The sequence below is a fragment of the Lepisma saccharinum genome, chromosome 15 (genome assembly GCF_977018435.1).
Source record: "Lepisma saccharinum chromosome 15, izLepSacc3.1, whole genome shotgun sequence".
In the NCBI taxonomy this organism is placed as follows: domain Eukaryota; kingdom Metazoa; phylum Arthropoda; class Insecta; order Zygentoma; family Lepismatidae; genus Lepisma; species Lepisma saccharinum.
In genome coordinates, this window is record NC_139243.1 from 29,969,123 (window position 1) to 29,983,844 (window position 14,722).

Genomic DNA, 14,722 nt, shown 5'->3' on the forward strand with positions numbered 1-14,722 from the left:
GGGTAATCGTGACATGGGTATGAATAAAAGAAGTGAAAATTGGAATAAAGTTAAAGAGTGATTAGTTTGAATCAGCCAAAAACAATTATCATTAAAAGCAAATAAAGTGTTTCCAATGTTAAGAAGGGTCGATAAGCAATTGGTAATAAAATGTGGAAGTAAAGACACAATAAGATGGTCAAGAGAGGTGTTAGGAGGAAAATCAAGGATCCATTCGTGCTGCAATTCAAATTACAATAATTGATATTGCTATTTAAGACACCGGCAGTTTTACAGTGCTATTGGAAACCAGCATCCCCCTTCGTGGATGTTGGTTACCGTTCTCTTGAACAGCTTTGGCTTCAAAATTTGACTGGGCATGAAAATGTTTACATCATGTTTGTTCCTCTACCCGAGGAAACACACTCACATACACACAATCTCAAAGGTTTTGGTACTCCAATAACAGTTGTGATATGATATATATAATCTGGTTTATTTTACAAATGACAGAACAAGATGATAGGTGTTTTCAGAGGCAATTGTCATGACCAATCTTTTATCACCCTGCATTGTCTGTAACTGTCCATCAGTCCCTCACAACTCCTCTTCGTCGTCTTCTTCTGAAGAGCTGCTGCCACCACTCTCTGCTTCCTCGGTGGTTGGTGGTGGAGGAGGTGTGGTGGTGGTTGTAGTTGTGGTGGTGGTGGTGGTGGTGGTGGTTGGAGCCTCTGTCTCCTCTGAGTCTTCTTCTGATGAAGAGCTGCTATCCTCTGAGTCTCCAGAGTCACCTGAGTCACCCGATTCGTTAGAATCTTCTTCATCTTCAACTCCTGATATACTCAGGTTGTCGATGGCCACCACGTCGATATCAGTGCCGTTGCCTTGGGTACCGTACACCCAGATCTACAAAGATAAAGAATCTTTTGTCAGTGGGATCTCAATATTGTAGTTGTCTCATTTATAATTCTCATGTAGCTTATTGCATATCATAGAACACAGATCTTTTAAATTATTTATATGAAATGTAGAATAAAGTGGTTCATGAAATCACAGTAGAAAATAGTGTTTCTGCATGCAAAATGCTTCAACAATACTGCATGGTAGGCGAATATATGCTAGCTATATTGTGAATGTATTCGTGTTTGGTTATTATTATATCTTGTTATTACCACGTTTGGATAAAGGAGACGATGGACACGAATGATGATTAGTTGAAATTGATGAACGCAAATGAACACTTAAACCACTCCGTTCCCGAAATCAGGAAACTTCGCTGTGCAATCGTTGGTAGTCAACTGCCCTGGCCACTTAATTCAAGTTTCCTTACACTAATTATACCTACATTAAGTAAATGCAATTCAGAACGTTAATAGACAGATCTGGAAACATGGCGACACATTCATAAAATCTATTTCCAGCTCAGGGATTAGTAAAATTGCAAGATCACAATATTTAAATGCTTGGAACTTTACTGTCCTCCAGACCTGTAGAACAATATAGCATATGATGGCATGTTTATTACAAGTTGTTTTCTGTAACAATGAAATAGTATTCACGGTGTGACTTGTGCAATACACTTTTTCTTTCCTTGCCTATTCTAATCGAACAGTATCAAATCGTTTCTTACCTGCAGGGGCTGCTTGAGACCAGAAGGAATCTCTGCAGATGCCTCGTACCACTCGTTAGTGGAAGGGTTGGACTTGGCGTAGAGGTCGAGGATGATCTCCTGATAGACGGGAGCGTTCTCCAGGTAGGCGACCTGGACTCCGTTGGCGTTGGGGAGGTAGGCCCTGGTGAAGTAGGAGAGAGACACCTCACCACCGTCGGGAATGTTGAGCCAGGGAGTGTTCACAAAAGCCCCTCCCGAAACCTGCTTCAGAAGGTCGACGACAGCGACACCCTCGCTGCCATCTGGAGTTCCTGGGATCGGACTCTTCTTGTACTTCCTTATGTCGCCGATGGACGACTGCTTCCAGACCACGGTGTTGTAGGGGTTCTGCTCCAGGCTCCCAAGGTCACTTTCGAAGTCCCAGGTGATCGTCTCGGAGCGAACCTTAGCCACTAGGCAGAGGGAGAGGATAGCGAAGAAAGCCTTCATGTTGCTTGTTGTAGCAAGTTCAACTCCAAGCTGATGACCATCATAGAGCAACCAGGGGCATTTATATTAGTGCAGTAGATAACACGATTTTTATCTTTCATCAGGTTTAACGTATTTCAAATCTTATCCATCAAAAACCTTTCAGTTTTGAATGTATATTGCTGATTTTTAATTCTATAATAACGCTCAATTATGTTTGTGACAATGAATGATTATGTTAATTGAGTCTTTGAAATATTTGCTTTAATCCATCAACCTATTATATTTGTAATATTGCACCACATTCTGCCATTTCAAGTGTATGAGGGGGAGGGGTAGACGCAATAATTCCCAGAAAATTCTCTGATGCTGTTAGGTATGTATAAATACGTTTATCCACAGTTCTGTTTACTCTTATAGTCAGTGGCGGCGACTGGATTCCAATACTGGGGGGGCAAGGACAGTTTACTTTCCTTTGGTATATACTAGGCAAATGAAAAAGTAAGTTACACCCCCTGTATAAAACAAACAAGACACATTAGAAAGAAAATAATTATTGGAGAAAAATGTATGAATATTTAACTTTTTTCGACATAGTCACCAAAGTATTCCAAGCACTTTTCGAATCATGTGACCAGATTTTCGATTTCATGTGTGTAAAAATTCCGTCCAATTTCAATTGAGTTGACTTTTGTGCTATCGGTCAACAATCGCGGCACCCAGTGAGAGCACAGTTTACTATACACCCGACTGGTCATGAATCAGCAGACACACACTAGCGTAGGATATGTTCAGTTCACTTCCAATCTATTTTAATTTTCAAGTTGCGGTTGGCAAGGATGATTCCATTCACACGCTCCGTTATGTCGATAGTCTTCACAGTTGCAGGCTGCCGAACACACTGGTCGTCGTGCACTGGTCGTCGTTCGTTCTTTCCTCTTCGAACATCTGGCACTATTTTCTGATCATGGGGTGTGACATTGCATTCTCACCATACACCTTGACAATTTGGCGATGGATTTCACTGTGATTATGCCTTCTTGTCCACAAAAATCGGACGACTGAGCGCAACTCAATGTTGGACGCCACCTCAGTACGACACACCATACTGACAAGGTGACTACTCTCATATTAAAGCAGGTGCAGCATGGCTTCCCTTTTTACAGAAGCCCTTTTCACCGAATGGCCCAAAGGCGTATTATATCAGCGAAAGGGGAATTCCCGATTTCGGCGAATATTTTGAAGGAAGGGAATATTGCCTCCGCTGGGAAATTTCATGTTTAAACAAAAAGAAAGCTTCTTAAAAAGTTACAGGATGAGAGATACTTAGAGGTAAGGTAAGGTAAAGTGTCCCGTGCAAATAGTGCCATGAAGGCTCATTTATAGTTTATAGTTCTTGAGGGTCTGGAGAAAGCATTAGACAGAGCGAACTGGATAAAACGTACAGATATAATGAAGATGGTGTAGATTGGAAAGAGGAGAGATACATGAAAACATGAGTTAAACTGATAGTAGGAGACGAAATGACAAAGCGAAATGAAATTGGGGAACAAGGATGCTACCGATCACATAAAATATTCAACATCTACTTAGAAGAATTGGTATGGCCCTCTCGAACTATGAATATTATAATGTGAAGATATAAAAATCTAGGAAAATAACTTTTCAGGTTGTGCAAGAATTTTGATTTTGTCCTTGGATATAAATAAGTTGTTTGAGGGAGAGAAGCAGGCTCCACAAGTCTGCAGTCTGCAATATGGGGTACTGTTTGTTTTATAACCATTGATGATTTTTCTTTGTACAAATGAAAAACATCTTTGCTCTCACGGTTGCACTATTGTGAAAAACGGTGCCGTCATAAATCTTTGATACAATATAAATCTTATTTACTTTTATATAAATATACGAAACGTTTCTTTTCATTTACTTTCAACCTTTCTGTTATAACAAAAGAACATAATTTATTAACCATCCACTTATGTTCATCACATGTCAAACTTGTTTACAATTTTGTGAACACGTGTGCACTTGTTTACAACTTTTGTGAACACCTTGGGGACTCCATGTAAAAGACAGTCCTCAAGTTTTTTTCAATTCTACTGGTGTGTGTACTATTTTAGCAGGATAACATCGTAAATTTTGCATTAAAATATTTACAGATTATTCTCGTGTGAGAAAGTTTAAGGGGTGTACATTAGGGTGTATCGAAAAAAAACTTTTTTTAGAAATGTTAAGGTGGCTAGTGCGGAAAAGTGGCCATTTGTGACCAAAAACACGTGTTTTTTTTTTTCAGATTTTTTGGAGGTCGTTTAGGTGGCGCGCATCGACCTTGAAGTTTTGATAGTAATTTGGTTATGCAACACGCACAACAATTTCACAAAAATGTCATTATTTGGCTATTTCATGTCTTTTTTCTGCATTATGGTCATTTATTGCTTTGTTTATGGCAAATATGTTACATTTGTGCCTTAGGGGTGGTTTCCTATGCTGTTTACGTATGCTTTTGGTAAAAAATTGTCAGTTTGAGGCTAAAAACTCCATTTTTTTCTATTGATGGTTTCCAATTGGTTTCGACTGTGTTTTATTCGAAAGTTTTCCGATATAAAAGACTAAATAAAATATTTTGGCTTTCTAATTGCTAACAGTTCCTCAATTACTGTCCAGCGCTTCGCTTATTTTCATAGCTTATTATGCTTTGAAAATAACCCAGAGCTCACCACGAGGAGGTGGTTGATAAAGTCACAAAATGTCACCTTTGATAAAGTCACAAAATGTGTAGGATACATGGATGTTCCATTTCAAATAGGAATGGTATTGAGATTAGGCGATATGCTAGTCTCGTCTTGTCTCCTGTGTGGTGAGTATTTTCTCTTTCTTGTTCTCTATTGTCAAGTTTGTCGAAACTTATTCTAGATTCACTTTATGCTCACATACTCTAATCGGAACTCGATCTACTGTTTAAATAGAAATCTAAATACATGTATATCCAAGTAAATTGATAAAATTGTAAGACACTTTCAATGTATTTATGTATACATAAAATTGGGAAAATTAAAAATTTTCCAATAGATATGTAATATGAAAAGCAATAATTTTTGCATTTTCGTAGGTACTAAGAATTACTAATTTATTTTGTGACAATTGTGGATGTATTTAATCTTTGGAAAATCTATTTAAAAAATTAAAAGGAAGGAAAGTCAGTCGTATACTTTTCTCAAGCAGATTTATATCTTATCAACCAATCGACTGCCTTAGAAAAATATACCCTCCTATACAAAGGGGCAATGACGTTCACCGTGATATTCCCAAAGTAAAGTTTATCTTATTCCATCGTTTCACACTCCTTCTAGCCTCCCCGATGGCACAGTAGTAGCGTTGTCGCCTTGTAATCAAGGGGTCCTGGGTTCGATACCCAGTGGAGGCACATAGTGGTTCGGATCCCACTTTAAACTGTAGGTCCAGTCCCAATTAGCCATACTGTGCATAAAGTGGACTTAAAACACCAAATCAATCAATTACTCAATCAATCACACTCCTTCTAAATAGTTTTCATCTCTTTGAAAATGTTTCCAAGAGGACAGGTGATGTGAAGTAACCAGAACAACAATATACAAGAATAGGTTTGATTTTTTTGGAAGAGAAGGAAACGTTTGCAATATATACCTTGTGTTTAGCTCATTCTTAATAAATAATTTAATGCGGCAGCTGGTGTCTGCAAATTATTCCAGGAGATACGAGGAGTATGCTTGTAAACCCCTCCAAAAATTGAGGTCACAATTACCCCTGTACACCCCTTTAATGCACCACTGGCTGGTAGCTATATATACTTCGCAACTTCAACGTCTTTTAATACAACATTTAATAACCAACGGAAAACAAATCAAGAATGAAAAATATTAAATCACTTTACTTTAAAATCAAACAGGCTATTGCAAATTGTTCCATTACTATCTTATATCAATCAGAACGATTCGACAAACTTACATCATGTATGTAAGTACATTATGAAAACAAAATGTGAACAATGTTAAGAATAAATCAACTTGTACTACACACAAAAATAGTCAATGTACTTAATATACTTATATATAAAATTTTATCCTTAGACATACTTTGAGTTTTTGAAATAAAAAGCAAGTAACATGTTTAATTCATGACTGTTGTTACATTTTATTGTCAAACGTATAAAAATACAGGTAATGGACAAAATAATATGAACACCTTGGTTTGCCAAGGCCTATATACGCCTTCGTGGAAAAGGAACAACACTCAGCAGAGATTTCAACCATCTAGTGGCGATGAAAGCAAACATATCAGTCTATCAGAAGCTGGTGTGAGAGTTGCATGCGAACAGTCAGCTATCCGTCAAATGCAGGTATGTCCGACCTTTCAGACTTCAAAAGAGGCATGATCATAGGAGCCCGCCTGGCTGGAGCATCTGTGACAAAAACAGCTACACTTGTTGGTGTAGCACGGAGCACAGTGTCAACTGTTCTGACAGCCTACAGACAACATGGAAAGACAACGTCTGCAAAAGGAGAATAGTGAGCGAAAAACAAAGTTATCCAACAGGGATCGACGTGTGTTGAAGCGAATAGTGACTCGAAAGCACAAGACAACACTGTCCCAGATAACCGCAGAGATGAACAATCACCTCCAGGACCCTGTATCAACGAAAACCATTCAAAGGGAGCTGCATTCTGTGAACATTCATGGCAGAGTTGCCATCCCTAAACCGTTGGTGACTCCACGTAATGCAGTGACACGAAGAAGGTGGTGCCAAGAGCACAAGAATTGGACACAGCAGCAATGGGAACATGTGATATGGTCAGACGAATCGTCTTTCACATTATTTCAGACCACAGGACGTGTTTATGTGTGGAGAACTCCTGCTGAAGCATTTAATCGTTTGTTCGAACACAAATGCTTTAGCACACACTTCTGCCCCCTTTTTGAGTAATTTACGACGATAATAACGTCTTTAATATTACCACTACTAACAGTAAGAATAATGTTCGTCGTGGGTTCGAATCCCGGCTTGGGCATGGATGTTTGCGAATATCCATTCATCATATTCATCATGCCATCACCCATCCCCATTTTCGCAATTTAGCCAAAAGTGGCACAAGAAGCGAAATAAAGTAAAGCAAATCAATAAAAATAATGTTATAATAACATTATTAGTAAAATTATTATTAACATTATTTTCATTAGAAGTATTATTATTAAAAGTATTATTATTAGAAGTATTATTATTAAAAGTATTATTAATAAAAGTATTATTATTAAAATTATTATTTTTACTGGTACGTTTATCCTGGTACTTGCCACCCAGACAAAAATTCGTGGTTGCGCCTCTGTTCAACTTCCGTTTGTGGGACTCTTATTTCGTCGCCAGGTGTCACACCATGCTTCCACATGCAACTGGGCGCCTTATTTCGTCGCCTAGAGTTAGGCCATACTTCGATGTGAATCGACGTCAATCTGGGAATCTTATCTCCTTGCCCGGCGTCAAACCATACTTCCACGTGTATTTCAGCGCCTTATCTCGTCACCGGTTTTAAACCATACTTCCACGTGCTTCTGGGTGCCTTATCTCGTCACACCGGGTTAAAACATACTTCCATGTCCATTTGAGCGCCTTATCTCGTCACCCGTAGTCAAACCATACTTCCACGAACATCTGGTCGCCTCACATCCTCGCCCGGAGTCAAACCATACTTCCTCGTGCATTTGAGCGCCTTATCTCTTCACCCGGCGTTAAACCATACTTACACCTGTATCTGGGCGCCTTACCTTCTCGCCCGGTGACATACTATACTTCCACGTGCATCTGGGCGAATTATCTTGACGCAATGCGTCAAACCATACTTCCACTTGCTCTGGGTGCCTTATCTCGTCACCCAGCGTTAAACCATACTTCCATGTCCATTTGAGCGCCTTATCACATCACCCGCAGTCAAACCATACTTCCACGTGCATCTGGGAGCTTCACATCCTCGCCCGGAGTCAAATCATACTTCCACGTGCATTTGAGCGCCTTATCTTGTCACCCGGCGTTAAACCATTCTTACACGTGTATCTGCGCGCCTTACATCCTCGCCCGGAGTCAAACCATACTTCCTCGTGCATTTGAGCGGCTTATCTCTTCACCCGGCGTTAAACTATACTTCCAATGTATCTGGCCGGCTTACCTTCTGGCCCGGTGTCACACTATACTTCCACGTGCATCTGGGCGCATTATCTTGTGGCCCTGCGTCAAACCATACCTCCACGTGAATCTGGGCGCCTTACATCCTCGAACGGAGTAACACCATACTTCCACGTGCATTTGAGCACCTTATCTCGTCACCCGGCGTTAAACCATACTTACACGTGTATCTGGGCGCCTTACCTTCTCGCCCGGTGACATACTATACTTCCACGTGCATTTGAGCGCCTTATCTCGTCACCCGTAGTCAAACCATACCTCCATGTGTATCTGGGCGCCTTACATCCTCGCCCGGAATCAAACCATACTTCCTCGTGCATTTGAGCGGCTTATCTCTTCACCCGGCGTTAAACTATACTTCCAATGTATCTGGCCGGCTTACCTTCTGGCCCGGTGTCACACTATACTTCCACGTGCATCTGGGCGCATTATCTTGTGGCCCTGAGTCAAACCATACCTCCACGTGAATCTGGGCGCCTTACATCCTCGAACGGAGTAACACCATTCTTACACGTGTATTTGAGCGCCTTATCTCCTCACCCGTAGTCAAACCATACCTCCACGTGAATCTGGGCGCCTTACATCCTCGCCCGGTGACATACTATACTTCCACGTGCATTTGAGCGCCTTATCTTATCACCCGGCGTTAAACCATTCTTACACGTGTATCTGCGCGCCTTACATCCTCGCCCGGAGTCAAACCATACTTCCTCGTGCATTTGAGCGGCTTATCTCTTCACCCGGCGTTAAACTATACTTCCAATGTATCTGGCCGGCTTACCTTCTGGCCCGGTGTCACACTATACTTCCACGTGCATCTGGGCGCATTATCTTGTGGCCCTGCGTCAAACCATACCTCCACGTGAATCTGGGCGCCTTACATCTTCGCCCGGAGTCAAACCATACTTCCACGTGCATCTGGGAGCTATACTTCTCGCCCGGAGTCAAACCATACTTCCACGAGCATTCGAGCGCCTTACCTTCTCGCCCGGTGTCATACCATTCATCCACGTGCAACTGGGCACATTATCTTTTCGCCCTGCGTCAAACCATAGCTCCACGTGAATCTGGGCGCCTTACATCTTCGCCCACAGACAAACCATATTTCCACGTGCATCTGGGCGCTTTACATCCTTGCCTGGAGTCAGACCATACTTTCAAGTGCATGTGGGCGCTTTACATCCTCGCCCGGAGTCAAACCACACTTCCACGTGCATCTGGGAACTATACTCCTCGCCCGGAGTCAAACCATACTTCCACGTGCATTCGAGCACACTATCTCGTCAACCGGCGTCAAACCATACTTAAACGTGCATCTGGGCGCCTTACCTTCTCGCCCGGTGTCACACCATTCATCCATGTGCAACTGGGCACATTATCTTCTCGCCCTGTTTCAAACCATACCTCAACGTGAATCTGGGCGCCTTACATCTTCGCCCACAGACAAACCATATTTCCACGTGCATCTGGGCGCTTTACATCCTTGCCTGGAGTCAAACCATACTTCCAAGTGCATGTGGGCGCTTTACATCCTCGCCCGGAGTCAAACCAAACTTCCACGTGCATCTGGGAACTATACTCCTCGCCCGGAGTCAAACCATACTTCCACGTGCATTCGAGCACACTATCTCGTCACCCGGCGTCAAACCATACTTAAACGTGCATCTGGGCGCCTTACCTTCTCGCCCGGTGTCATACCATTCATCCATGTGCAACTGGGCACATTATCTTCTCGCCCTGTTTCAAACCATACCTCAACGTGAATCTGGGCGCCTTACATCTTCGCCCACAGACAAACCATATTTCCACGTGCATCTGGGTGCTTTACATCCTTGCCTGGAGTCAAACCATACTTCCAAGTGCATGTGGGCGCTTTACATCCTCGCCCGGAGTCAAACCAAACTTCCACGTGCATCTGGGAACTATACTCCTCGCCCGGAGTCAAACCATACTTCCACGTACATTCGAGCACACTATCTCGTCACCCGGCGTCAAACCATACTTAAACGTGCATCTGGGCGCCTTACCTTCTCGCCCGGTGTCATACCATTCATCCATGTGCAACTGGGCACATTATCTTCTCGCCCTGTTTCAAACCATACCTCAACGTAAATCTGGGCGCCTTACATCTTCGCCCACAGACAAACCATATTTCCACGTGCATCTGGGCGCTTTACATCCTTGCCTGGAGTCAAACCATACTTCCAAGTGCATGTGGGCGCTTTACATCCTCGCCCGGAGTCAAACCAAACTTCCACGTGCATCTGGGAACTATACTCCTCGCCCGGAGTCAAACCATACTTCCACGTGCATTCGAGCACACTATCTCGTCACCCGGCGTCAAACCATACTTAAACGTGCATCTGGGCGCCTTACCTTCTCGCCCGGTGTCATACCATTCATCCATGTGCAACTGGGCACATTATCTTCTCGCCCTGTTTCAAACCATACCTCAACGTGAATCTGGGCGCCTTACATCTTCGCCCACAGACAAACCATATTTCCACGTGCATCTGGGCGCTTTACATCCTTGCCTGGAGTCAAACCATACTTCCAAGTGCATGTGGGCGCTTTACATCCTCGCCCGGAGTCAAACCAAACTTCCACGTGCATCTGGGAACTATACTCCTCGCCCGGAGTCAAACCATACTTCCACGTGCATTCGAGCACACTATCTCGTCACCCGGCGTCAAACCATACTTAAACGTGCATCTGGGCGCCTTACCTTCTCGCCCGGTGTCATACCATTCATCCATGTGCAACTGGGCACATTATCTTCTCGCCCTGTTTCAAACCATACCTCAACGTGAATCTGGGCGCCTTACATCTTCGCCCACAGACAAACCATATTTCCACGTGCATCTGGGCGCTTTACATCCTTGCCTGGAGTCAAACCATACTTCCAAGTGCATGTGGGCGCTTTACATCCTCGCCCGGAGTCAAACCAAACTTCCACGTGCATCTGGGAACTATACTCCTCGCCCGGAGTCAAACCATACTTCCACGTGCATTCGAGCACACTATCTCGTCACCCGGCGTCAAACCATACTTAAACGTGCATCTGGGCGCCTTACCTTCTCGCCCGGTGTCATACCATTCATCCATGTGCAACTGGGCACATTATCTTCTCGCCCTGTTTCAAACCATACCTCAACGTGAATCTGGGCGCCTTACATCTTCGCCCACAGACAAACCATATTTCCACGTGCATCTGGGCGCTTTACATCCTTGCCTGGAGTCAAACCATACTTCCAAGTGCATGTGGGCGCTTTACATCCTCGCCCGGAGTCAAACCAAACTTCCACGTGCATCTGGGAACTATACTCCTCGCCCGGAGTCAAACCATACTTCCACGTGCATTCGAGCACACTATCTCGTCACCCGGCGTCAAACCATACTTAAACGTGCATCTGGGCGCCTTACCTTCTCGCCCGGTGTCATACCATTCATCCATGTGCAACTGGGCACATTATCTTCTCGCCCTGTTTCAAACCATACCTCAACGTGAATCTGGGCGCCTTACATCTTCGCCCACAGACAAACCATATTTCCACGTGCATCTGGGCGCTTTACATCCTTGCCTGGAGTCAAACCATACTTCCAAGTGCATGTGGGCGCTTTACATCCTCGCCCGGAGTCAAACCAAACTTCCACGTGCATCTGGGAACTATACTCCTCGCCCGGAGTCAAACCATACTTCCACGTGCATTCGAGCACACTATCTCGTCACCCGGCGTCAAACCATACTTAAACGTGCATCTGGGCGCCTTACCTTCTCGCCCGGTGTCATACCATTCATCCATGTGCAACTGGGCACATTATCTTCTCGCCCTGTTTCAAACCATACCTCAACGTGAATCTGGGCGCCTTACATCTTCGCCCACAGACAAACCATATTTCCACGTGCATCTGGGCGCTTTACATCCTTGCCTGGAGTCAAACCATACTTCCAAGTGCATGTGGGCGCTTTACATCCTCGCCCGGAGTCAAACCAAACTTCCACGTGCATCTGGGAACTATACTCCTCGCCCGGAGTCAAACCATACTTCCACGTGCATTCGAGCACACTATCTCGTCACCCGGCGTCAAACCATACTTAAACGTGCATCTGGGCGCCTTACCTTCTCGCCCGGTGTCATACCATTCATCCATGTGCAACTGGGCACATTATCTTCTCGCCCTGTTTCAAACCATACCTCAACGTGAATCTGGGCGCCTTACATCTTCGCCCACAGACAAACCATATTTCCACGTGCATCTGGGCGCTTTACATCCTTGCCTGGAGTCAAACCATACTTCCAAGTGCATGTGGGCGCTTTACATCCTCGCCCGGAGTCAAACCAAACTTCCACGTGCATCTGGGAACTATACTCCTCGCCCGGAGTCAAACCATACTTCCACGTGCATTCGAGCACACTATCTCGTCACCCGGCGTCAAACCATACTTAAACGTGCATCTGGGCGCCTTACCTTCTCGCCCGGTGTCATACCATTCATCCATGTGCAACTGGGCACATTATCTTCTCGCCCTGTTTCAAACCATACCTCAACGTGAATCTGGGCGCCTTACATCTTCGCCCACAGACAAACCATATTTCCACGTGCATCTGGGCGCTTTACATCCTCGCCTGGAGTCAAACCATACTTCCAAGTGCATGTGGGCGCTTTACATCCTCGCCCGGAGTCAAACCAAACTTCCACGTGCATCTGGGAACTATACTCCTCGCCCGGAGTCAAACCATACTTCCACGTGCATTCGAGCACACTATCTCGTCAACCGGCGTCAAACCATACTTAAACGTGCATCTGGACGCCTTACCTTCTCGCCCGGTGTCATACCATTCATCCATGTGCAACTGGGCACATTATCTTCTCGCCCTGTTTCAAACCATACCTCAACGTGAATCTGGGCGCCTTACATCTTCGCCCACAGACAAACCATATTTCCACGTGCATCTGGGCGCTTTACATCCTTGCCTGGAGTCAAACCATACTTCCAAGTGCATGTGGGCGCTTTACATCCTCGCCCGGAGTCAAACCAAACTTCCACGTGCATCTGGGAACTATACTCCTCGCCCGGAGTCAAACCATACTTCCACGTGCATTCGAGCACACTATCTCGTCACCCGGCGTCAAACCATACTTAAACGTGCATCTGGGCGCCTTACCTTCTCGCCCGGTGTCATACCATTCATCCATGTGCAACTGGGCACATTATCTTCTCGCCCTGTTTCAAACCATACCTCAACGTGAATCTGGGCGCCTTACATCTTCGCCCACAGACAAACCATATTTCCACGTGCATCTGGGCGCTTTACATCCTTGCCTGGAGTCAAACCATACTTCCAAGTGCATGTGGGCGCTTTACATCCTCGCCCGGAGTCAAACCAAACTTCCACGTGCATCTGGGAACTATACTCCTCGCCCGGAGTCAAACCATACTTCCACGTGCATTCGAGCACACTACCTCGTCACCCGGCGTCAAACCATACTTAAACGTGCATCTGGGCGCCTTACCTTCTCGCCCGGTGTCATACCATTCATCCATGTGCAACTGGGCACATTATCTTCTCGCCCTGTTTCAAACCATACCTCAACGTGAATCTGGGCGCCTTACATCTTCGCCCACAGACAAACCATATTTCCACGTGCATCTGGGCGCTTTACATCCTCGCCTGGAGTCAAACCATACTTCCAAGTGCACGTGGGCGCTTTACATCCTCGCCCGGAGTCAAACCAAACTTCCACGTGCATCTGGGAACTATACTCCTCGCCCGGGGTCAAACCTTACTTCCACGTGCATTCGAGCACACTATCTCGTCACCCGGCGTCAAACCATACTTAAACGTGCATCTGGGCGCCTTACCTTCTCGCCCGGTGTCATACCATTCATCCATGTGCAACTGGGCACATTATCTTCTCGCCCTGTTTCAAACCATACCTCAACGTGAATCTGGGCGCCTTACATCTTCGCCCACAGACAAACCATATTTTCACGTGCATCTGGGCGCTTTACATCCTTGCCTGGAGTCAAACCATACTTCCAAGTGCATGTGGGCGCTTTACATCCTCGCCCGGAGTCAAACCAAACTTCCACGTGCATCTGGGAACTATACTCCTCGCCCGGAGTCAAACCATACTTCCACGTGCATTCGAGCACACTATCTCGTCACCCGGCGTCAAACCATACTTAAACGTGCATCTGGGCGCCTTACCTTCTCGCCCGGTGTCATACCATTCATCCATGTGCAACTGGGCACATTATCTTCTCGCCCTGTTTCAAACCATACCTCAACGTGAATCTGGGCACCTTACATCTTCGCCCACAGACAAACCATATTTCCACGTGCATCTGGGCGCTTTACATCCTTGCCTGGAGTCAAACCATACTTCCAAGTGCATGTGGGCGCTTTACATCCTCGCCCGGAGTCAAACCAAACTTCCACGTGCAT

At 44.9% G+C, this 14,722-nt stretch overlaps 1 protein-coding gene across 1 annotated transcript; it reads right to left on the reverse strand.

The window, feature by feature from the left end:
* Positions 1 to 456: 456 nt before the first annotated feature.
* On the reverse strand, positions 457 to 2,104 carry LOC145999652 (uncharacterized). Its single transcript, XM_083136780.1, has 2 exons — positions 1,610 to 2,104; positions 457 to 885 (listed from the first exon to the last, which is right to left on the reverse strand). Exons 1-2 carry the CDS (start codon positions 2,078 to 2,080, stop codon positions 577 to 579), a joined length of 780 nt encoding a protein of 259 aa, XP_082992906.1. The 5' UTR covers positions 2,081 to 2,104; the 3' UTR covers positions 457 to 576.
* Between the last annotated feature and the right edge of the window lie 12,618 nt (positions 2,105 to 14,722).